This window comes from Chelonia mydas, chromosome 9, assembly GCF_015237465.2.
Source record: "Chelonia mydas isolate rCheMyd1 chromosome 9, rCheMyd1.pri.v2, whole genome shotgun sequence".
NCBI classification, from domain to species: domain Eukaryota; kingdom Metazoa; phylum Chordata; order Testudines; family Cheloniidae; genus Chelonia; species Chelonia mydas.
The window spans coordinates 62,246,539-62,272,724 of NC_057855.1; the positions used below are offsets into that span (position 1 = coordinate 62,246,539).

The 26,186-nt window shown below is 44.8% G+C and overlaps 1 protein-coding gene across 3 annotated transcripts in view; it reads left to right on the plus strand.

Annotated features, from left to right (window-relative positions):
* The window catches only part of LOC114020396, a 43,001-nt gene that overhangs the window by 5,949 nt on the left and 10,866 nt on the right, over nucleotides 1-26,186 (plus strand). For 2 of the 3 annotated variants that reach the window (XM_043522115.1, XM_043522114.1), the window contains exons 2-10: nucleotides 6,516-6,602; nucleotides 10,505-10,849; nucleotides 11,974-12,243; nucleotides 14,837-14,965; nucleotides 17,192-17,293; nucleotides 18,643-18,765; nucleotides 19,999-20,094; nucleotides 20,627-20,719; nucleotides 21,935-21,990. In XM_043522115.1, the coding sequence (XP_043378050.1) occupies nucleotides 6,572-6,602; nucleotides 10,505-10,849; nucleotides 11,974-12,243; nucleotides 14,837-14,965; nucleotides 17,192-17,293; nucleotides 18,643-18,765; nucleotides 19,999-20,094; nucleotides 20,627-20,719; nucleotides 21,935-21,990 (1,245 nt within the window). In that variant the 5' untranslated portion in view covers nucleotides 6,516-6,571. Of the gene's footprint in view, nucleotides 1-5,469; nucleotides 5,626-6,515; nucleotides 6,603-10,504; nucleotides 10,850-11,973; nucleotides 12,244-14,836; nucleotides 14,966-17,191; nucleotides 17,294-18,642; nucleotides 18,766-19,998; nucleotides 20,095-20,626; nucleotides 20,720-21,934; nucleotides 21,991-26,186 lie in introns of all 3 variants that reach the window. The other variant, XM_037908951.2, reaches the window with a different exon arrangement.

The following is a 26,186-nucleotide window of genomic DNA, read 5'->3' on the forward strand; positions in this document are numbered from 1 at the left end:
AAAGGACAGCCCCTGTCCCAAAGAGTTTAAAATCTAATTTAAGACAAGATACAATAATGAGTGTAAACAGCAAGGGAAATGGAAATAGATAGTCAACTCTTCCCAATGCCAGAGAATCTAATAGTGAAATTTGGGCACAGGAGGGCAAAGACCAGTTAGACCAAAGCTGGCTGATAGGAAGTGGTTGAGCAACAAAAGGACTGTGATGGGTCAGGGGGTGGGGAGTGTCACAGCGGCCCCCTGAGGACTGTCTCCTGATGTGCTGAAATTACTTCTGAGCCCGTTTTCCCTGCCAGCTTGTAACTCCAGAACCCTGCCTTGTTCAGCCAGACACACTAGCCTGCTGCAACACAGACTCAGGGCCTGGGCAACACTCCCAAAGCTGCAGATTTTAACCAAAAACAGCTCAGCAGATTACCTCTCCTGCATCCAGACACCCAGTTCCCAATGGGATCCAAACCCCAAATAAATCCGTTTTACTCTGTATAAAGCTTATACAGGGTAAACTCATACATTTTCCGCCCTCTATAACACTGATAGAGAGAGATGCACAGCTGTTCGCTTTGTATTAATCACTTACTCTGGATTCATTAATAAATAAAAGTGACTTTATTAAGTATAAAAAGTAGGATTTAAGTGGTTTCAAATAATAACAGACAGAACAAAGTAAGTTACCAAGCAAAATAAAGCAAAACCACACAAGTCTAAACCTAATACATTAAGAAACTGATTACAGGAAATATCTCACCCTCAGAGATGTTCCAATAAGCTTCTTTCACAGACTAAAAGAAAAGGAGTACTTGTGGCACCTTAGAGACTAACAAATTTATTTGAGCATAAGCTTTCGTGATCTATAGCTCATTTCATCGGATACATGCGGTGGAAAATACAGTGGGGAGATTTATATACACACAGAACATGAAAAAATGGGTGTTATCATAAACACTGTAAGGAGAGTGATCACTTAAGGTGAGCTATTACCAGCAGGAGAGCTGGAGGGTGTGGGGGGGACCTTTTGTAGTGATAATCAAGGTGGGCCATTTCCAGCAGTTGACAAGAATGTCTGAGGAACAGTAGGGGGGGAAATAAACATGCGGAAATAGTTTTACTTTGTGTAATGACACATCCACTCCCAGTCTTTATTCAAGCCTAAGTTAATTGTATCCAGTTTGCAAATTAATTCCAATTCAGCAGTCTCTCGTTGGAGTCTGTTTTTGAAGTTTTTTTGTTGAAGAATTGCAAGTTTTAGGTCTGTAATCGAGTGACCAAAGAGATTGAAGTGTTCTCTGTCTGGTTTTTGAATGTTATAATTCTTGATGTTTGATTTGTGTCCATTTATTCTTGTCCAGTTTGGCCAATGTACCTGATCACTCTTGTGACAGTGTGTATGGTAACACCCATTGTTTCATGTTCTCTGTGTATGTAAATCTCCCCACTGTATTTTCCACTGCATGCATCCAATGAAGTGAGCTGTAGCTTACGAAAGCTTTTGCTCAAATAAATTTTAGTCTCTAAGTTGCCACAAGTATTCCTTTTCTTTTTGTGGATACAGACTAACACGGCTGCTACTCTGAAACTTTTCACAGACTAGACTCCTTCCTAGTCTGGGCCCAATCCTTTCCCTGGTACAGTCCTTGTTATTTCTGGCAGACATCTTAGGTGGTAAGCAGAGGTGTTCTCATGACTTGCAGCCCTTTCTGTCCTGCTCCACCCCTTTTTATAGCCTTGGCACATCTTTTATCTCTCTGGGTCCCCACCCCTCGTTCTAAATGGAAAAGTACCAAATTTAAGATGGATTTAATTATCAGGTGACATGGTCAGCCTCCATTCTTCCTGGGCTGGCCAACACATACACAGGAAGGTTTGCAAGTAAACAGAGCCATTTACAGTTCATTGATTCTGAAGTACCCTTAATGGCTTCTACTCAATATGACAGGTTTCAGAGTAACAGCCGTGTTAGTCTGTATTCGCAAAAAGAAAAGGAGTACTTGTGGCACCTTAGAGACTAACCAATTTATTTGAGCATGAGCTTTCGTGAGCTACAGCTCACTTCATCGGATGCATACTGTTTCCACAGTATGTAGCTCACAGAGCTGTAGCTCACGAAAGCTCATGCTCAAATAAATTGGTTAGTCTCTAAGGTGCCACAAGTACTCCTTTTCTTTCTACTCAATATGTTTACATCAGTAATACAAGTTTATATCTTATTCTCCTAACTTCAGAAATAGAAATAATACATGCAAACAAATGGGATGAACAGACCCAGTACATTATAAGCTTTGTAATGATACCTTACAAGAGACCTTTTGCATAAAGCATATTCCAGTTACATCATATTCACATGTATGGAGTGCAATGTCAAAGCGGTTGGGCAACAAACGAAGGCGTGCTGGAGAAAATGAGGAAACCACGTATAGCTGGTTGGAGAACTTTCCAGGAGGTTTGGGGATGGATAAGGGGGCTTAGTGCAGTTGGGTCACTAACAGGAAGGGTAAATCAGGCATTAGCAGTTGAGGATTGTGGAATTGAAGAGCTATGATTTAGTTAGTACAATTCTCAGTGCTCAAAGGGTTAAATGGAAAATGTCCAAGAGAAAGCTTCCAAGCTATTAAATCATAAACGGCTAGCACATCCTGTAAACAGTAACGACATTAGAGAGGGGAACATCTGCTAAGAAAGAGCTCGTGAGAGTAGCAGACACACTGCGTGTGGAGGGGAGATAGGAGGGCGGAATGGAGAAGGTCAAAAGGAGGCAACTAATAGCGTAACAGGCACTAGATACAGGGAGCTGGAGCGGATAACACCCAAGGACCTTTCCTGCCCCAATAGTGATGATACTCAGCCATTCACTATGAGGTTTGTTTTTTAAAATTAAGTTAGAAGTAAGTGTCATGTGCGTGATTCATCAGTGCCATGTAGCTAAGTCAGAGTACGTCTATAAAGCCCACAGCAGCAAGGCTCAGAGCCTGGGTCGACGGACTTCAGCAACAACTAGCTGTAGAGACATAGCAGCTCGGGCTGGAGCCCCCCCCCCCCCCCCCCCCCCGTAGGATTAAGAGTCGGAGCTCCTGCCTGAGCCACAATATCTGGGCAGCTATTTTCTGTCAACCCAGGCTCTGAGACTTGCTGCTGCTCGCTGGGTAGACGTACCTCAGTGGCCACTGTAAAGGGACCATTCTAGGGTCATGCATATTTATCCATCCATTACCGTTTTCAGCTCCACACATATCCAGACTAATCAGCACCCACCCACCCCAACCTTCTAAAATAGCCTTTCTCTAGGGTAGAGGAGGGCAAACTACAGCCTGTGAGCCACATCTGGCCCGCGGGACCGTCCTGCCTGGCCCTTGAGCTCCCAGCTGGGGAGGCTAGCCCCTGGGCCCTCCCCTGCTTTCCCCCCTCCCCCGCAGCCTCAGCTTGCTGTGCTGCCAGCACTCTGGGCAGTGGGGCTGCGACCTCCTGCCAGGCAGCGTGGCGGTGTGGCTGGCTCTGGCTGGGTAGCGCGGCTGCCAGTCCTGCTGCTCTGAGCCACATGGTAAGGGGGCGGGGAGTTGGGGGGGCGTTGGATAAGGGGCAGAGGATCCTGTGGGGGCGTCAGGGGATGGGGAACAGGCGGAGTTGGTTAGGCGTGGGAGTCCCGGGGGACCTATCAGTGGGCAGGGGTGTGGACAGGGGTTGGGGCAGCCAGGGGACAGGGAGCAGGGGGATTTGGATAGTGGGTGGGGTCCTGGGGGGGCAGTTAGGTGTGGGAGGGTCCAGGGAGGGAGCAGTCAGCGGACAAGGAGCTGGATGGGTCAGAGGTTCTGAGGGGGGCAGTCAGGGGGTGGGAAGTGGGAGGGGGCAAATAGGGCGTGGGTGCCAGGCTGTTTGGGGAGGCCTGGCCCTCCATACAGTTTTGGAGCCCTGATGTGGCTCTCAGGCCAAAAAGTTTGCCCACCCTTGCTCTAGGGGCATGTTTTCAACTCCTTTGAAGTCAATGACAGAAAATATCATATTGCCTTTATATAAATCCATGGTACACCCACATCTTGAATATTGCATGCAGATGTTACCCCATCTCAAAAAAGATATATTGAAATTGGAAAAGGTTCAATAAAGGGCAACAAAATGATTAGCGGTATGGAACAGCTTCCATATGAGGAGAGATTAATAAGATTAGGACTTTTCAGCTTGGAAAAGAGACGACTAAGGGGGGATATGATTGAAGTCTATAAAATCATGACTGGTGTGGAGAAAGTAAATAAGGACGTGTTATTTACTCCTTCTCTTAACACAAAAACTAGGGATCATCAAATGAAACTAATAGGCAGCAGGTTTAAAACAAACAAAAGGAAGTATTTCTTCACACAACACACAGTCAGTCTCTGGAACTCTTTGCCAGAGATTGATGTGAAGGCCAAGACTGTAACAGGGGTCAAAAAAAAGCTAGCTAAGTTCATGGAGGATACGTCCATCAATGGCTATTAGCCAGGAGGGGCAGGGATGGTGTCCCTAGCCTCTGTTTGCCAGAAGCTGGGAGTGGGTGACAGGGGATGGATCACTTGATGATTACCTGTTCTGTTCATTCCCTCTTGGGTACCTGCCATTGGCCGCTGTCGGAAGACAGGATACTGGGCTAGATGGACCTTTGGACTGACCCAGTATGGCCGCTCTTAAGTTCAATGGGACTCTTTTCATTGACTTCAATGGGCTTTGGATGAGGCCCAAGGTTAGGAGTTTTTGTGTGTGACACGGTAAGTTACTAATATCAGTGACTAGACATTTCTGCCTTGGCATTTACTGTAACATATAAAATCATTTAATTCCCAATAGATTCTGGCAATTCCTTCTCTCTTGTGCAGGGCCTGCCCTTCTTTACTGTAGTGAAGGAAAGACTTTCACCAGCAGATGTATTCCTGGAAAACCTACTGGCCAGGGGTTGTGATTGCTGGTAATAGAGGGTGGGGCAAAAGTAGGAGGGGGGTGTCGATAGGATAAAAGGATGGGGAAATCTGAAAACAGCCTCCTAGATTATCGTTCTGTGGCACGATAAGATTGCTAGTGATTGACAGAAACTGACTATCCAACCAGACCAGCTTAAAGACTTCATCAGATATCAATCCAAGTGGCACTCAGCCTGAGAGGGGGCCATGACATTTTGGGATTTTCCAGGATGATGATGATGAATTAACAAACTAAATCCCTGAGGAGAAATTCTAGCAGCAGGTGGTTTATATTGCTTCAGGTTTAGGTTTCAGATAACACAGATGATACTAAAGAAATTAAAGCCTGAAGTTCAAGGTCACAGGGGATTAAAAAGCAGGTGCCAGGCATCTAAAGAAAAGGGTATTTCCAGGTTAGACTCCACCTGCCAGACACAAGTATATCTATTGTAGTACTGTAATAAAGTTTTGTTGAACAGATCCATACAATTTCTAAATGCAGCTGTTGCAGCCTTAAATCCAGTTTCAAGCTGACTTTCTCCTTCAGGTAATGGGGGAAACACAGTCATCTGTTTACTAAGGGCCTGATTCAAAGTTCATGAATGGGAATCTTTCCCTTGACTGCAGTGGACCCCTAAATACAACACTTAAAAATGGAATTTCAGTCATGGGCAGGGGGTCTGAAGCTCTCGTGTTGGGGCAGGTATGTGGATATAAGTTTCTAATAATTCTTAGCACATATGTAGGGCCAGAGTCTGGGACTATTACACTGGCTCATCTGGAGGGGGAAGTGTGGAGTTATGCTGCTTTGGGACACACACACTTGCAGTATGCAAGGTGAACCCACATACACTCTGCCCCCACCCCGTAGGACCCTGTGAATCCATCCCGCCTCACAGATAAGTGCATTGGGGAATAAAGCCATGGCCATGCTTCTCCCCACCCCTTTTGGTGTCATTTCTGCTTTTTGGGGGGTAGGAGAGGAGAGAACAATTCTTGTGTTTCTCCAACACAGGAATCCCTTGGGAGGGGACTGAGGTGGGTACGGGAATGGCATGAAGGATGCCATTAAACATTACTGATTCTCACAACACTTCTGAGTTAGGTAGGGAAATTATCCCTCGATTTCACCTCTGTCTCAGTGACTTAACTCAGGGGCTGTCAGTTTTAGTTGGAATTAGATCCTGGGGTTCCTGGCCTTTAATCCAGTGCTCAGACCACTGGTAACCTTTGGGGACAATTACTAGTTATTGCTGCTGCAAAACAAAATTTCCCCAGGAGGTCGTCAGATCCCCGGCAGCTCCACAATTCCTCTCCTCCCCTTTCTCCAACATCTTTCACAGCCCCGAATGTCCTATGTTGCATTAAGACACTCCTAGACAGGAGAGCAACATGCAGCTCCTACCACAGCCTCTCCTTGGGTCAGCCCTAGGACAAATACGACCTTAGGTCTGACCGGGCCATATGCTAACTGTGCAGCCTTCGCATTCGCCTATGGGAGGGATTCGTCTGGAACTGCAGGTCACTTGTAGTGATTGCATTGATCCTGTCATTACCATGCGTGTTGCTGATTTTTACTGTATGTTTCCACAGGGTCCTCCTGGCATTGTACCAAAACGTTACCTGCTAGTGCAGGCTTCCTTGGCAGGATGAGTTACAGAATGATGAGCCAGTGCCTGAGTATGTATAAATTCCTTCCACTACTGAAACATATCTCAGAATAGTATTAGTTGGACACTGAAATGTGCGTCAATCTCTGTTTTAAGCCCTTTTTGCACCCCCTGTGTTCTGGAGCAGCCAGGACCTGTCTGACCCCTTGTGTAATCTAGATCAACCTCAGGGCTGCTCCAACTTATGCTCTGCTTCCCATGGCCCACAAGGCCTTAGCAAACTAAAAATAGCAGCAGTGCAGGGCAGTTTGGCCATGGTGCTTTTCAATCCCAACAGTAGTAGCGTCGATGTGGTAGCACAGGCTTCAGCATGTACTAGCAACATGAGTATACACTTCAGCTTGTACTCAGGCAGCTAATCTGTGCCCCCATGTCTTCACTACCATTGTTACCCGTGTTAGCTACATTAAAGCTAGCACTGGTATTTGTAGAGTCCATGGCCAGAAGGGACCATTCTGCTCATCTAGTCTGATCTTCAATGTAACACAGGCCAGAGAACTGCCCCAAAATAATTCCTAGAGCAGAGCTTTTAGAAAAACATCATCCAATTTTGATTTTAAAATTGCCACTGATGGAGAATCCACCACAACCATTGGTTGGTACATTGTTCCAAGGGTTAAATTACCTCACATTTAAAAAATTATACTGTATTTCCAATCTGAATTCGTCTAGCTTCAACTTCCAACCATTGGATTGTGTTAGACCTTTCTGTGCTAGATTGAAGAGCCCATGATCAAATATTTTTCCCATGTAGCTGCCTATAGATATGATCAAGCTCCCCCCGCCCCCACCTTAACCTCCTCTATAAGCTGACTAGATTGAGCTCCTTGAGCCTATCACTATGAGGCAAGATTTCTAATGCCTATCTGTGCTACAATTGCACCCTCATATTGCAGTGCAGCTATACGCAGACCCCTTACTCCAGCTCTTCTCTTAGTGATCAATGGCTCCATGTCTAGTTGGCAGCCGGTATCAAGTGGAGTGACCCAAGGATCGGTCCTGGGGCTGGTTTTGTTCAATATCTTCATAAATGATCTGGAGGATGGTGTGGATTGCACCCTCAGCAAGTTTGCAGATGACACTAAACTGGGAGGAGAGGTAGATACGCTGGAGGGTAGGGATAAGATACAGAGGGACCTAGACAAATTAGAGGATTGGGCCAAAAGAAATCTGATGAGGTTCAACAAGGAGAAGTGCAGAGTCCTGCACTTAGGATGGAAGAATCCCGTGCACCGCTACAGACTAGGGACCGAATGGCTAGGCAGCAGTTCTGCAGAAAAGGACCTAGGGGTTACAGTGGACGAGAAGCTGGATATGAGTCAACAGTGTGCCCTTGTTGCCAAGAAGGCCAATGGCATTTTGGGATGTATAAGTAGGGGCATTGCCAGCAGATCGAGGGACGTGATCGTTCCTCTCTATTCGACACTGGTGAGGCCTCATCTGGAGTACTGTGTCCAATTTTGGGCTCCACACTATAAGAAGGATGTGGAAAAATTGGAAAACGTCCAGCGGAGGGCAACAAAAATGATTAGGGGACTGGAATACATGACTTATGAGGAGAGGCTGAGGGAACTGGGATTGTTTAGTCTGCGGAAGAGAAGAATGAGGGGGGATTTGATAGCTGCTTTCAACTACCTGAAAGGGGGTTCCAAAGAGGATGGCTCTAGACTGTTCTCAGTGGTAGCAGATGACAGAACAAGGAGTAATGGTCTCAAGTTGCAGTAGGGGAGGTTTAGGTTGGATATTAGGAAAAACTTTTTCACTAGGAGGGTGGTGAAACACTGGAATGCGTTACCTCGGGAGGTGGTGGAATCTCCTTCCTTAGAAGTTTTTAAGGTTAGGCTTGACAAAGCCCTCGCTGGGATGATTTAGTTGGGGATTGGTCCTGCTTGAGCAGGGGGTTAGACTAGATGACTTCCAACCCTGATATTCTATGATTCTATGATTCTTTGGCTGTGGAGATCCTCTGCATGAAGAGTATCCTCAGGGACTCATTTCCACCCCATTAAGGCCACCTTATGTTGCCAGAACAGCACAAATTAACCTACGTGTGAGTGAGAATCAGTACCTGCTGGTGCAGCCTCTGTAAGCATTACATTATCTGCAATAGCTCAAGCCCAGCCTTTGGCATTCCACTCTGTTTTACTGAGCGATAACATTGTTGAGACTTACCTGGGTATTAAGAACATAAGAACGGCCACACTGGGTCAGACCAATGATCCATCTAGCCCAGTATCCTGTCTTCTGACAGTGGCCAATGCACCACTGGAATTGTAGGTGAATAATTACCACCACTTACTTTGGGACCCCAAATTTTGGCTCTCTCAGGGTGCATTTTGACCCAAGGCCAGCCCCGAGTGCCCACGAAAAGTGCTGGGTGGAGAGTACATGAGAGAGAAGTCCTCAGTTTGCTCAGTGAGGGCCTTATTCACTAGTGCTTTCTGGCCTGAAAACTGGCCACAAAGCAGCTGACCAGCTGAGTCCTCTCCCCACTGTCCATTCTGGTAAGGGGCCTGCCAGGCGCAGAGGTAGCTTTATTAACTCTCCACTCCCTTTGGTGGAGCTCCCAGAAGAATGAGTGAGATGAGGTGTGGCCGCAGCATCCCTATGCCATGGCTAGTTCCAGCTTGTAGTCAGTCCCATGGCAGACAGGACACAAGTTAGGGTATCCCTCAAAGCTGCTCTAAGCTACCCTGAAAGTTGAACTGGCCCCTCAAAATGAGGCCTACAATGAGCATAGAATGGGGAACAGCAGCAATGAAAACTTTCTACGTTAGCCCTTTCCAACATGCCCCAACCCTGTCAGGATGCACCCCTTCTATGCCTGTTCCATTCTTGGCCACCCTTCTGAGGCTGCCAGCCTCCGAGATGAAGTGGCTGAGTGGTAAAGGCAATGGACTGCTAATCCCTTGTTCTCTGCATGTATGGGGCTGAATCTTCTGCTTTACCACTGGAACAATTTACCAAGGGCTGCGGGAGATTCGCCAGGACTGGCAATTTTCAAATCAAGACTGGGTGTCTTTTTCTAAAAATAGATGCTCTAGTTCAACCAGGAATTATTTCAGAGAAGCCCTGGGCCCTGTGCTATACCCCAGGCCAGCCGAGATGATTGTAGTGACCCCCTCTGGCCTAGCAATCTATGGAGCAAGAGTGTCCATTGCAAATGGCGATGGGCCCAGGCTACACAGGTTCAGATGCAGGTTCAGATTTCAGCTCCCTCCCCTGCCCACAGCACCAGAGTCCAGGGACGTCTGACTTTGGGATTCTGGCTCAAGCCTCTCTAAGGATATGTTGACACTTACCGCGGTGTGTAGAGTACATTCACTGCACACAACCCTAGTACAGGTGTAAATAACTGTGTAGATAGTTAGGCACTGCTTAGGCAAGCGGAGAAGAGATCCAGTGGGTAGGTACCCCGCATGTCTCTGCATACCCAAGCCGTGCCTCCCCCATCTATGCTGCAGTGTTCCCCACGTGCTCACCGCCAGAGCCTTTCGCCCACTGCAGAGAGCTGCCAGAATCTTTCCCTGGTGCCTCCCCTCTGCCAGAGCCTTTCACTGCCACATGTAGCTATACACCGCAGTGTGAATGCAGCCTGATTTTCCCTGTGGCATGTAGCTACACATACCCTACACGCCACCAGCATAGATGAGGTGATTCAGCCACCTGTCCAGTAGGAAATGCACAGAGAGCACCAACTGCTTAAACATATGCCAACCAACCACCATCAGAAAGGTTAATGTTTCATCACAGCCTTTCTGGTCCAGAGTCACATTAACGTCCCTGATGAATAGGTCCCCATTACCATTCCCCTGTCCTAGATCCCCAAATGAACATTTTTTTTGTAGATCTGGGATAAATACTGCATAATACTGTCTAGCCTGACTCTTCCTAGCTTCCCTTTCTCTCTAGCGCTGCTGCTGGTTTTCCATTGGGCTCTAAAAACAGCAGAAGCCCACGAACATAGAACCGTTGGTGTGGGGTCTTCAGTGCTGCTGACTGCATTGCCCACCGATGACCAAACAGTCATAGACCATATACAGTGGGAATACATAAATAGCACAGTTTCCGATATTGTGGATTACTATAGAACTGGAAGCAAACCTACGATCTATAAACCATATGAAGAGAGAATCATTTTCTATTCCAACGGCTCCCTCTTGTTGAAAAACGTACAAGAGACAGACAGCGGGACCTACAGAGCTACCATCAATTTGAACAAAATTGAAGCCAGGGAAACTACACTGCTCGTCTTAGGTAAGTGAAAGAGCAGAAGTATTTATAAAACAGTACATTAAAACAACTGGCAGCACACAAATTTTTTGTACTGAATAGATCACTAATGTGAACAGAGGCTGTGCGTGTGCATGTTTCAAGGAAGCAGCTGCACAACCTGTTGAGCACATAAAACAGCCCTGAAGTCATTTATAAAACATTTACCCCTGTAAGTCTGGACAAGAATCCATTACGTTTGACAAGGGGGAGGAAACTTCTAAAAAATGAAAAATAAGCTGGATATCAGAGGGAAAAAAGTTTTATTATGAGATCTGTTCACTCTATTTAGTCAATTCTGCCTTTACAGGCAAAATGCCAACTCTCATATCACTACCATTATTTTCTTGGAGGTCTCGCATCAAAGCCATCCTGACTTGACCCTGATTAACTTATGAAAGCACAACTCAAGATGGTGTGGCTGAAGAACAGAGAGACTCTGGTTCTAGCCACACTACACGTGTGCATCTTGACCTGAGCAAGAAATACCAATTTTGATTTCACTGAGTTGCACATTAAGGTTCTGTAACATATAGTCATAACGTCCTTTATTTTTGTATATGACACTGAGAAATAGTCTTCTAAAAGTGGTGGAGATGCCATCTCTGGTAAACTATATAACTAGACTGGAGAATGTACTGAAATATATTGCAGGGAATAGCCCTACACAGGTCCCTAAGAATTGACTGACAAGGTTATTTATGATTCTATAAGGACGATATCATTTGAGAACAAGAAATTTCTAAGTGGGTTCGAGCAAAGGAGCAAGGAGACAAACAAAAATTAATAAGGTTGAAAGACAATGGTGTTAAAAAAACAACAACAACCCTCAAGACTCCTTATATCAGAACTCTTGTACTGAGGATTACCTAGGCTATGAAAGTTTAGACGTGAGCTGCTAGAATTTGGCTTTTGACGTCTACTGAGCTATTAATCAATCCTACATCACTGGATGTTAGATGTATTCCTAAAACTTGTGAAATCATCTTCTATCATATAGATAAGCAGATTTAATTGTTTGATTTAGATGCCTAACTTTAGATACCCGAGTTTGTACATTTCAAGCAGGACTTTTAAATGTGTATATAATCTCTCTTTTCCCCCCCAAGAGCCTATCTCCAAAACTCAGCTACAGATAAATTCTACTGTGGCCGGTTCATCTATTGAATTATCCTGCAAGGTGCTGGTTGGCAAAGTGCAAGCTATTGATTGGAAGAAAGATGGGAAGCCCCTACCCAGGAACAGATGTTACTGGCTCTCTGAAAACTTCAGTCTTTTGTACATACCAGAAGCACAGAAATCAGATTGTGGATCCTTTTCTTGTAATGCCAGCAGTGATATAAACTGGCAGGAAACCTCAGTGAATTTGACCATTGAAGGTAAGTGTTGTATTAGCATCTTCGACTGCAAACACTTGCCATGGCTAGTGCCAAACTTGATGCTTAGTGGTGCCACATGTTACCCTCTTCAGGTTGCAGATTAGATTAATGAAATGCTAATCTCTCATATTCTTCTCCCCCTTTCACAGTTCCTAGGCTTAATTCTATTAACCATCCATGCAAATAACACAACCTTAGAAAGTAAAATTGCATAAAGTGATGTTAGAAGATCCTCTTCGGATAACGTTACAAGTCTTTTGCTATGTGGTAGCAACACTGCATACAGAAGGCCCGACTCACTGCTGCAGGATGCCAGTTTTGAAACAGCATGTAACTCCTCTGAAATCAATGAGTTACCTCAACACAAAACTGGAGCAATGCAATGGTGAATCAGGCCCAGCGAAACGTACATGTTGATGCTTCCTGACTTATGCAAGGGCTCATACAGACAGTCATAGGAAGGATGAAAGTCTGAGACATGTAATTGATTTAATCTTCACACCTGTTGTGGACCCCTGCACTTGGCATCTTTAAGAGCTTCCAACGTTTGCATGAGACATCCAGCTCTATTTTCTACAATACCTCATACTGTTTTCCAAAGCGTTACATACATTTAAAACTTACGGTTGAAATTTACAAGTTTAGGTACCCAAAGTGAGGCACCTAGGCTTAGATTCACAAACGGATGAGGTGTTGTAACACTCAGCATCACAAAGGATAACTTTTAGACCCCTAGTGAAATCACAGGAACAAAACACCGGGACACACACAGGCTGCATTAGGCACCTCATCTCCCTATACAATGGATGGGGAGAGATGTGCACTCAAGAATCCAGTTCACAAAAGCCAGCACAGTAGGCGGGGAGCCACCAAAGCTAGCCAATGGAATATGCCAACAAGAGGAGGCTCCTCCAAGTCTCTCCCCTCTCACAGACATAAGCACCTGAGTCCAGGCTACAGGGAGGTACCAAGCCCTGCTTGTGATTCCCAGCTGGGAACCCCTCTCCTGGACTTATTGGAGCTGGGGGCGTGGATCCTGGGTCTGCCACCTCTAACCATCAGGCTCCAGAGTTAGTCATTCTCACTCTCTCTGGTCCAGTGACTCTGTCTAATCACAGTGGAACAGTTTCAACAGGAGAGAATGACAGAGCCCCACATCAGAACATCCCGTAGCTCAATGGTTCGAGCACTCAGAGGTGGGAGATCCCTGTTCAAATTCTCTCTCTGCCTGATGGGGGGATTGAACCTAGGTCTCCCACATCCCAGATATGTGTTCTAACCACTGGGCTAAAAGTTACAAGCTGAGTAGCACCACCTCTTCCTCCAGACAGATTTTGAACAGAACCCAATCTGGTAGGCAGCCTCAGAGCACGCCTACATGATTGGGCCCCACAGGTGAGTTAGGTGGCAAACACCTAACTTCCCTGGCTCATGAATCCCACTGGAGTTGCGGTGGAAGACAGGCACCTCGACGACTAGGAGGCGGCACCCATGCATGTTCCCAGAGGCAGAAACTTAGGCATCCAGGATACTTTGACCATGAAAATGTAGGTGCCAAGTGAATTTAAGTGTCTACAAGGTTCAGTGGGAGTTTTGTGGGCAGTAAGGGAGCCTAAAAATAGGACTTAGGCCCCTAAATCTGGGATTTAGTAAACTAATACCTTTGTGAATCTAGGCCCTAAATCCATATCTAAACACCTAAATCAAGTGATTGATTGTCAGCATGGGTGCCAGGTTTGTATAATTTTTGGTGGTGCCCAGAATGGGTCCAAGCAGAGCCGTCCTGTTCATAGGACAGACCAGAGCAACCGTCCCGGGCACCGCACTTTGGGGGGCTCCATGCTTCAGGGGGATGTGGGGGTCCAGGGCAGCCTGGAGGGTTAGCGGGGGGCCTGGTGCCACACTCATTACCACTTCAAAAGTTATTTTTCCTCTCTTGGTATCCTGCTCTTAATTGATTTATCTCGTTAGACTGACCTCACACTTGGTAAGGCAACCCCCACCCTTTCATGTATTTATATGTGCTCCTATATTTTCCACTCCATGCATCTGATGAAGTGGGTTCTAGCCCACGAAAGCTTATGCCCAAATAAATGTGTTAGTCTCTAAGGCGCCACAAGGACTCCTCGTTGTTTTTGCTGATACAGACTAACACGGCTACCACTCTGTTACTTTTCATTGTATCTCAAATCCGGGCTAGAAGATTCACCCCCATTTTAGTCTTTGGGACACTGAACTGAACTGCAGACAAAAAGGAAATTGTACTTAGGTAACCCACACACCTTCTGGGTGTGGTGTTCTGTCCCATCTAGTGGCACCAAGACCACTTACAGAAAGATTAATGAGTCTGCTTTACAGCCTTAGTTAACAGCTGTATGGCTTTTAGCTCATGCAGTAGAGGCTCATGCACTAAACTCCAGAAGTCCCAGGTTCAGTCCTGCCTGCTCACAACCAGGGTCTATCAGTGTTATACTTGCACTGTCCTTCAAGCAGAAAGAAAGAGCAGGGAAAACAGAACAGCTTTCAGTCCTCCTGAGCCCCTTCTGTTCTCAGCTTTCAAGTGATGGTTTGGATTTGTGTGTCCATATTGTAGGTATCATGCCTTCACTGAAGCATGCACTGAAAATTTCTACTGTTGTTCTTGTTATTGCAACAACATTGGCTGCTGGATCTGGATTGGGCTTCATTATCTTGTGCTGTCAATCAGAAAAGAAAAAAATTAGTAAGTATTTCAGCTCATTTCCCTTGAATCTTTGACAGCATGTAAATAGCAAATAAACCTAAAATGTGCTTAATTTCTTCCGTGTATGAAAACGTAGGTGACGGAGTGGAGTTGAAGGCAAAAAGGTATGTGGTCTTACGCCTGTAGCAGGATACTTCAGTTATCTTCACTATATGTCAGTTTTCATGTTCACATCTGATTAGATTTCTCTGAGAAATTCCAAAGCTCCTGGGTATCTTCAGTATTCCAAGGCCAACATTTCCCAACCTGGGCTCCTAACCCCAGGGTCTGAAATCCATGTGGAGGCACCTAAATGAGTGACCCGATTTTCTGTCATTAGTGCAGAGCAGCCAGCAGCTCCTACTGATGTCAGTAGAACCTGTGTTGCTTTCTTATAAGAACATAAGAATGGCCATACTGGGTCCGACCAAAGGTCCATCCAGCCCAGGATCCTGTCTACCGACAGTGGCCAATGCCAGGTGCCCCAGAGGGAGTGAACCTAACAGGTAATGATCAAGTGATCTCTCTCCTGCCATCCATCTCCACCCTCTGACAAATAGATGCTAGGGACACCATTCCTTACCCATCCTGGCTAATAGCCATTAATGGACTTAACCTCCATGAATTTATCCTGTTCTCTTTTTAAACCCTGTTATAGTCCTAGCCTTCACAACCTCCTCAGGCAAGGAGTTCCACAGGTTGACTGTGTGCTGAATGAAGAAGAATTTCCTTTTATTTGTTTTAAACCTGCAGCCCATTAATTTCATTTGGTGGCCCCTCGTTCTTATATTATGGGAACAAGTAAATAACTTTTCCTTATTCACTTTCTCCACATCACTCATGATTTTATATACCTCTGTCATATCCCCCCTTAGTCTCCTCTTTCCCACGCTGAAAAGTCATAGCCTCTTTAATCTCTCCTCATATGGGACCCGTTCCAAACCCCTAATCATTTTAGTTGCTCTTTTCTGAACCTTTCTAATGCCAGTAGATCTTTTTTGAGATGAGAGGACCACATCTGTATGCAGTATTCAAGATATGGGCATACCATGGATTTATTTAAGGGCAATAAGATATTCTCAGTCTTATTCTCTATCCCTTTTTTAATGATTCCTAACATCCTGTTTGCTTTTTTGACTGCCCCGCTGCACACTGCATGGACGTCTTCAGAAAACTGTCCATGATGACTCCAAGATCTTTCTCCTGATTAGTTGTAGCTAAATTAGCCCCCCTCATATTGTATGTGTAGTTGGGGTTATTTTTTCCAATGTGTATTACTTTACATTTATCCACATAAAATTTCATTTGCCATTTTGTTGCCCAATCACTTAGTTTTTGTGATATCTTATGATGATGATGATACGGATCTCCTTGGTAGTCCTTTGAGATCTTCTGATGAGGCCTTTATGACTCCCATGCCAATGCCCTATCCACCAGATCCTGTTGCTTTAACTTATGTTAAATACTGATCAGCCTTTCCTTTCTCTCTCTTCCTCTCTTTCCCAGCTCATTTTAGTATCAAACTCCTCTGGGTTTCTCTTTAGCGGATGGGCTACTCCACCTCATGATGGTATGAAGCAACTTTCACCCCAGGCCTCTCAACAAAATACAGAGCTTATTCCTAGTATGGCATGGAGGTCCCGTAAACCTGCCCCACTTCCAGATGTCTTTTTAATTACACGCATACTAGGCTATAACTATGTCCTCACTTCTTTACAAAGTGAGAGGCATGGGCACAGCAATATTTTAAGGTCCTTTCCTCTTTAATTCTCCTATAACTGACTAATAGATTGGGAGATCTGTAACTAATTAGGCTGTGTTAATAGAAGTTCTTTTTAATATGAACTGGCACCACTCTCCTCTTGCGTGTGTGTGTATACTGAACTATCTCCATTCATCCCTTTGATAAATGAGATCTCTTCTGAGCTGCAAGGTTTTGCCTTATTTTAGAATCTGGTCCAACCTTTTCAGCGCTTGAGGCCACATGCTAGTTTTGGGGCACCTCCAAGGGCCATATATGGACATATGTGCTCTATAAAATGGCATCTTCCATGCAGCATGACCTTGCATGTACAGTGCATGCAAGGTCATGCTGTGTGGAGGATGCCATTTTGCTCTACATGATCATGGATCATGATCTTGGATAGAGGACACCATGTTGTACAGCAGGTCCACTGGCGATGGGGGTGGTGATGTCACTCACTAATGTATCTGTTGCTTTCGTAGCGGGAGAGCTGTGGAGATGGCCTGTCGTATTCATCCATGGGCTTGTGTGTGTCTCGGCCATCCTGATGTTCACTGCTGCTGTCTTCTGGATATGGGAAGAAGGTAGGCCCACCTTGGTTCTCATACTAAAGGGTATACATGCAGTGAACGAAGCAGATGGAACAGATTGCAGAAGGAAACATACTCTTAGTCAAAGGAGCAGGTTCAGCACTAGACACAAAAAGCAAAAGCACCTTATTAATCTCATACCTGGAAGATTCAGAGGCAGGATGTCACCCTGTCGTTATAGCATGGGTTATATGGACTATAGAATCATAAAATCAGCAAAAGGGGAGAAAGGGCAGAAAAGGCAGGAGGCCACTGTACATATCCGAGATGGGAGATTTGAAATTAAAGCTCCATACAAATTAAAGCTCTAACCAGCACTTACTTCCAGAAGATGGCAACCACTTTTTCATCCCGAGGTGCCTCCTTCATCTTACTGCAGCCAATGATCCAAACTTTTCTAAGCTGTTTCCGTAACATAGATGGGGCTACATGAGGGTATAAATGACAGCACTCATAGGCCCCTCCCATGTCCTGAAATAGAGTCAAAGAGCCACTCGTAAATAAACCTGGCTTCCCCGCTGGGGTAGAGAGATATGCCCCTAAGATAAGTGCCCAGGTCTCCAATTTTATAATAAAAACCAGAAGGAAGGAAGGAAGAGAAAGAAAATCAGTTCCAGCCCTTCCCATGTTGCCGTTCTGGCCCCAAAGCAGGACAGTATCAATATTCTGGTCAGCACTTAAACACAACTTCAAATGTGTACTTAAATCCCACTGAAGTAAGCGGGACTTAAACTTGTATTTAAAGCTAAATATGTGCCTAAGTCCTTTTGTAAACTGGCATCTCTCTGACCCCTTCCATACCACCACACCTGCTTGGGACCCCCATTCCTTAAACCTGCACCGTGGTCATGCCACACAATTAATAACAAGAAACTTTGGTTCTGTCGGTCCCTTATTAGCTTAAACAGACTTTTAAAGATAGATTAACATTTTTTCAGTAACTTTTTTTCCCTTATTACATCCCTGCAGGGTGGAATTAAGGTTGGTTGGGTGCTTTAACTGTATGTTTCCACACTCTATCGTGTTTGGTTGTTTTACATCTAGCTTTAAGTAGGAATCTCTTGGGTCTATAAAGCTTTTGAGGATGGGATGTTTATTATGATACATATTCTCATCCTTAACTCCAGCTTAACATGTTTTGGCTGGCAGTTATTAAACCACAATGAAACAGAATTAACCAAAACAGCCCTTCTGTCATCATAACTAAGACCCAGTCTCCATCTTGGCAGATCTCCAAGGGGACTCCTTGTGGTTGCAGGGGTCTGCCCAGGCAGAGTGATTTGCAGAAGCAGAGCCTAACTGTAGGTACAGCAATTCTAGTTTCATTCCCTATTTCTCCACAGGTCTCACCACAGCCCTTGTATTGTATATGTTTTTCCTCACATTGGTGATCATGGTAACACTTCTCATAAGTGTGGTCTTGGCAATTTGTCCCCAACACCTTGGGATATTTAAAAAGAAAACAAGTAAGTAAGAGGTTATTTGTGCATGTACCTATATATTTGTGACATTTAAGAAAAGGTTAGAACAACATCTGTCCGGGATGGCATAATTGTAGTTATTCCTGCCTCAGTGCGGGCAGATGGACAAGAGGATCTCAAGGCCTCTTCCAGCCCTACACGTCTATGATTCTCAGAGTGAGTGGTGTAGCTGTAATGTATTATAGTGATTATCATTGGTTACACGATACATTTCTTGAAATGCTGAGCTTTGTTGGCACAGTTGGCCTGAAGCGTGACAACTAGACTCCCCCAGTTAGTGGCCTTAGGCCTGGTTTTTTCCAATTCCAATTGTCCTCATATGAGCTTAACACTGTGCTCTACCTGTGGAAGGTAACAGACTTCTGCGTGCCCGCCAGAGATGCTAGGTACGTACTCCGGCCGACTTGCCTCTCCCACGGCTGCGTTACTACTTTTATCATGGTAGCACAATGAGAGCTAGTGTAGGTCTGTCTCCTCAAGTTGGGAATCTCACCTCCAACTCAGAGTGTAGATGTAGCCTATATGTTGAGAGCGAAGTTTTGGCTGTCCGTGAGTGCGGCTAAAGAGAGAAGAAGGAACAAGGAAAATTTTCCCCCAACCCCTCATCTTTAAAGGAGCCAGACGCAATACTGACCCAGCAATAAGCTGTGCAGTTGGCTAGCGTGCCTGCAGAATCCCATAGCCAGCAGGACTGTGACGCTGCAATTTCTCTCCTTATTCTTCTAGCACCCTTTGTGTGGTGTAAGTATAAACCCGCTCATTTCATGCATAGTTTAAAGACTTTTAAAACAAATCTGACTGTTACAGCATAACACTTCCTGAGCAGCTGCTAGTATTTGGCAGCAGATGAAGTGCACTTTGTACCTTTCCCCCTTGTTGGCTGATACTTAGTAACGTTTGCCCATAACTGCTTTGCCTTAAAATGTTAAACAAAGAAAACATATGTACAGAGCGCTTAACATCACATAAAATGTTATAAAACTCAATAAACCATTGCAGACCTGTTAACTCCTGTTGAAACTTGCTGCACTGAAGTCTCATGAGCGAGCGGAGACTCACCATGGGTCACCTCTAGAATCAGGTTTCAAAGGCTTTTGCAATTGAACAGAAAGCAGGAATGATTCTACATACAAAGAGAAGAAAAAAACAATCTCGATCTACATTCAATTGTGTCAATCAAATATGGCAGCATTTTATTATTTCTTTTCTCTTTCCAAGTGTACCGCGTCATTCTGGATACTGCAGCTCTTGGGGGAGTGATTCTGGTTGTGGTGTTTGCCATCTTCCTTATACAGAACATCCAGCAACTCCAAAGTAAGCCCCCGTCCTTCACGGATTAAAATTTGTACTGTGTGTTTTCTTGCAAAAATGCATTTTTTTAAAAAAGGGAATTTATTTATATTTGGTGCAAAATAGAGATTTCAAGTTCCCCCTGCAGCCCAAGAGGCTGAGAATCTCCATAGCACTAAATACTACAGGGAACTTTGGGCACAGCGTGTCCTCCCCATCTCCAGCCCTGTCCCCAGCCAGCCTTCTATGCCAGGGCTTGCAAAGAGGGTGTGGTGTTCTGTCCCATCTAGTGGCACCAAGACCTCTCAGAGAGAGTTAAAGCCAGGCGGCTTTTAGCTCACGTGGTAGAGTCTCATGCACGAAGCTCCAGAGGTCCCTGGTTTGATCTTAACGACCAGAGTCTGTTGGTGTTACATATGCACTGCTGCATCAGGAGAATTCTTCTCTGCCAGCTGCAGGGCTTTTACAGCCCCCGAGTCCCGGCCCTTGTGAAACTTCCCCCGAGCAAATAAACTAGTGACATGGTGTTTCATTCCTTTCTTCTTTTGACCTCCAGGACAAGGCTGCTCACCATTTTTTGACAGCAGAGCTGCCACCCATATCTCTGCTGCAATTTCTCTCCTTATTCTTCTAGTGTCCTTTGTATGGTGTAAGTATCAACCCTGCTCATTTCATGCATATTTTAAAGATTTTTAGAACAAATATCACTGTTACAGCATATTGCACCATCCATTTTAAATATTCCTTATTTCCTCTGGGAGTTATAGAGAAAAAGGATAACTTTATAAAGTAAATTAGAAGGCAAGGGGAAGTAGATGAACTATACAGCCCATCTACCATCATTTAGTGCGAGGTGGGATGGCAAATATCTTTTTAACTTGGAATCTTCTTTGGGGTTAAAATTATAAATATATTTTTATACATATCTCAGGCCTCCCCTAAAGTGAGATTCACCTCATGCAGAGCTAGCAGCAGGGTCTATGTATGTGTCACTGATGTCCCACTTAGGCCCTGTAGCTCTAACTCCCAACTATTCCCAGAGCTGGGCAGTCCAGGCTTTTTCCTTCACCTTCCCTCCTTACAGCTCCTTCTGCTTACACCCTCACTCCCCCATGCCTCAATGCAGCACAGTATGCAGGGGTAGGAGGCCAGTACAGCTGCTTCCCAGTCCTAAGGCAGCACATTTCACCCCCAGGAAGAGGCCATGGCATGAGGGAGATCGAACCAGTAATTACAAAGCAATTCTGGGAGAGAAAGAACTGAGGGGAACACTGGATCACGGTGGGAAGAGCCAGCTGATGGGCAAAGAGAGGCAATAGCGAAGGGGAAAAAAGAGATTGGTGACAATTACATGGTGTGCTGGTGCTGTTGGTTATGATTTCCTTTGGGAGGGACTAGGAGAGATTGCTGTTGATCCTGTTGTGATGGGAGGGGTCGGATCTCTTCCAGCACAAAATGATTTTATTGCCAGAGCTGCTAATACATGTTTTTATGATGATATAAATCCTCTAGCTTCAAAGCATATAGACTTCATTTTATCGGAACAGGGAAATAATAAAGGAGACGCAGGCAAATATGACTTTGATTACACCAAAATGCCAAAACCAAATCACTTCAGCCATACCTCTTCTTTACAAAAATGTTTTGCAAATTTTACTGTTTTCTCTAGTATTGCGGAAAGACAATAGTCTCCTGGAATTTGGATCAGAGAACCACGCTCAGATCCCATTTTCTGAAGGGTTCTAGTTTCAATCTCATACCATAGAGGCTCCAGTGACTTTCTCAGTGTAACATCTTTTCTTTCCACTGGGTTTGACGTTTAAATAAAACACTAAGCAGGGGTTAATCTGTCTATGCTTTCCAGATCACAGGAAGAAAAAAAGCCCAGGAAAGGATCAGCAAGAAGGACAGCATGCAGAAGTAAGGATGCACTTGTTATACCAATAAAATAAAAACCAGCAGAATCTTATTAAAGGGGAAAAGGCAAAATGCCACATTTATTGTGAATACAGAAAGAATCATAGTAAGCAGTTAGTTATAGCTATAACATTCCATTCAATTTCATATTTATTCACACATTCATTCATACACACACACAGGTTCTGCAAGGTTGTTATCATAGTTACCAACCTTAGAGTTGCTCATGCCAAGCCACTGGCCAGGTGGCCTGGACATGAGGAGGGAGCAGGGCCTTGTCAGATGCTCATCTGATGCTCCTGGAAGTTGGTTTGCAGAATCAGACCCCAAAGTTCTCACTTTCTAGAGTCCATTTTTATAGGAATTTCTTCCTATGCCAGTCTATGGGAATTGCTTCATCATGCTGTTGCTGAATCAATCAGCAGATGATGGCTCCATGCTGCCAGATGTTATCTTGTTCTTTGCTTCTCCCATTCTTGAGGTTGTTGAGTGGATTCCAGTCTGCCCTCCGGGGGTCCTCTGGTTATTTCCACTTGATGCCTTCTTCAGCCGATGGACACTGGATTCTTAGGCTGGCACCTCCCTGATCATTCAGTTATTGTCCACACCAAGCATCCACCCACATACATCCTCTATCTCTATTTTAATCACAATTGTTAACAAAGCGAGATGAATACAACAAAAGGGCGGGGAGTCTCTGGGAGCTGTTTCTGTTGTTACAGCGTATTGCTTTGAGTCTCTCTCTGTGTGAGTAGTTGTTGTTACAAAGAATTGCTTTGAGAACAGACTCTGTCTTAGAATGTAGTAACACAATTAGCAGCTTGCAAGTTTCACACATAGAGGGAGAGAAACTGTACCAAAAACCAAGAGACCTCTTAATTAGTAATACCCTGTAATTTAAACTATAGGGAATCAAACTCATTTGTGATTTTAATACAGAATTTCTTTAATATCCATAAACCTGGAAATCCTGGATGCCCCATCATCTCAGGCATTGGCACCCTGACAGCAGGATTGTCTGGCTATGTAGACTCCCTCCTCAGGCCCTACGCTACCAGCACTCCCAGCTATCTTCGAGACACCACTGACTTCCTGAGGAAACTACAATCCAACGGTGATCTTCCTGAAAACACCATCCTGGCCACTATGGATGCAGAAGCCCTCTACACCAACATTCCACACAAAGATGGACTACAAGCCATCAGGAACAGTATCCCTGATAATGTCATGGCAAACCTGGTGGCTGAACTTTGTGACTTTGTCCTCACCCATAACTATTTCACATTTGGGGACAATGTATACCTTCAAATCAGCGGCACTGCTATGGGTACCTGCATGGCCCCACAGTATGCCAACATTTTTATGGCTGACTTAGAACAACGCTTCCTCAGCTCTTGTCCCCTAACGCCCCTACTCTACTTGCGCTACATTGATGACATCTTCATCATCTGAACCCATGGAAAAGAAGCCCTTGAGGAATTCCACCATGATTTCAACAATTTCCATCCCACCATCAACCTCAGCCTGGACCAGTCCACACAAGAGATCCACTTCCTGGACACTACGGTGCTAATAAGCGATGGTCACATAAACACCAGCCTATACCAGAAACCTACTGACCGCTATTCCTACCTACATGCCTCCAGCTTTCATCCAGACCACACCACACGATCCATTGTCTACAGCCAAGCTCTACGATACAACCGCATTTGCTCCAACCCCTCAGACAGAGACAAACACCTACAAGATCTCTATCAAGCATTCTTACAACTACAATACCCACCTGCTGAAGTGAAGAAACAGATTGACAGAGCCAAAAGAGTACCCTGAAGTCACCTACTACAGGACAGGCCCAACAAAGAAAATAACAGATTGCCACTAGCCATCACCTTCAGCCCCCAACTAAAATCTCTCCAACGCATCATCAAGGATCTACAACCTATCCTGAAGGACGACCCATCACTCTCACAGGTCTTAGGAGACAGGCCAGTCCTTGCTTACAGACATCCCCCCAACCTGAAGCAAATACTCACCAGCAACCACACACCAGAACCACTAAACCAGGAACCTATCCTTGCAACAAAGCCCGTTGCCAGCTGTGTCCACATATCTATTCAGGGGACACCATCATAGGGCCTAATCATATCAGCCACACTATCAGAGGCTCGTTCACCTGCACATCTACCAATGTGATATATGCCATCATGTGCCAGCAATGCCCCTCTGCCATGTACATTGGTCAAACTGGACAGTCTCTACGTAAAAGAATAAATGGACACAAATCAGACACCAAGAATTATAGCATTCAAAAACCAGTTGGAGAACACTTCAATCTCTCTGGTCACTCGATTACAGACCTAAAAGTTGCAATTCTTCAACAAAAAAACTTCAAAAACAGACTCCAACGAGAGACTGCTGAATTGGAATTAATTTGCAGACTGGATACAATTAACTTAGGCTTGAATAAAGACTGGGAGTGGATGGTTCATTACACAAAGTAAAACTATTTCCCCATGTTTATTTCCCCCCTCCACCCCACACTGTTCCTCAGACGTTCTTGTCAACTGCTGGAAATGGCCCACCTTGATTATCACTACAAAAGGTTTCCCCCCCCCCCCCCCCCCCCCGCTCACCTGCTGGTAATAGCTCACCTTAAGTGATCACTCTCATTACAGTGTGTATGGTAACACCCATTGTTTCATGTTCTCTTTGTATATAAATCTCCCCACTGTATTTTCCACTGAATGCATCCGATGAAGTGAGCTGTAGCTCACGAAAGCTTATGCTCAAATAAATTTGTTAGTCTCTAAGGTGCCACAAGTCCTCCTTTTCTTTTTAATAGATATTGTGCTTTGTGTTGTGTTTTGTCTTGTTGCTAGCACTGTTGTGTGTTTAAAAAAAAATACTGCAGACCTGCAGGTACTTAAAAATAAATTAAGCTCTCTGTCCCAGCTACAGGACAGCCTGATACAAAAACAAGTACATGCCGACGTAGACTTGGTCCAAATTGGTCTGGGTAACCTAAAAGGCCGATGGAATCTTTGGCAATGGCTTAATACTACCACATGGCTTATGCATAAGAAAAAAGTTAGAAATAGGAAACTACACAGCCATAGCTATGGGATGCACTGAAATGCAGATACTTGCCCTAGCTACTTTGGAAAACGAAATGTTCTGGGTCATATTGGGAAATATTAAGGGTTTGATGCATTTGTTAAAACAAAGAAAGAGATCATTGTTTGACACTTATCAATATGAATGGATGCAATACGTTTCCAGTATTGTAAAACCAGACTTGTTAATGGGAGAAATTGTTGTCAAAATTGCACCCCAACAGTCCCTGGAGGCAAAGGTATTGAAGGTTAACCCACTCCCCATATTACACATGGGATCCTTCTGGCTACCCTGGACCTCGAGCCAGTGGGCTGGGGAGGGAGGGAAGCTATTGGACACTAGAGGTTGTACCGAATTGACTCCTCAAAAGTGGGTGTGCCTCACCTTGCCTGTTGCCCCAGAACCTTGTAGTAAAGATACATCACTAGGATCATGTATGTGGGATGAATTGGAATCACAAACTCAAATTGCCTCGCAGTACCTTCTCTTGAACAGGCTACATAGAAAGTGACACTGACGATTATAAATCTTAGTGTCAAAAGGGGGATTATGCTGGATCATATTAAAGAAGGTTTCCGAATAGCAGCCATGTTAGTCTGTGTTCGCAAAAAGAAAAGGAGGACTTGTGGCACCCTAGAGACTAACAAATTTATTTGAGCATAAGCTTTCGTGAGCTACAGGTCACTTCATTGGATGCATTCAGTGGAAAATACAGTGGGGAGATTTATATACATAGAGAACATGAAACAATGGGTGTTACCATACACACTGTTAGGAGAGTGATCACTTAAGGTGAGCGATTACCAGCAAGAGAGCGGGGCGCCAGGGGTGGGGGGGGGGAACCTTTTGTAGTGATAATCAAGGTGAGCCATTTCCAGCAGTTGACAAGAATGTCTGAGGAACAGTGTGGGGTGCAGGGGAGAAATAAACATGGGGAAATAGTTTTATTTTGTGTAATGACCCATCCACTCCCAGTCTCTATTCAATCCGATGAAGTGAGCTGTAGCTCACGAAAGCTTATGCTCAAATAAATTTGTTAGTCTCTAAGGTGCCCCAAGTACTCCTGTTCTTTTTGCGAATACAGA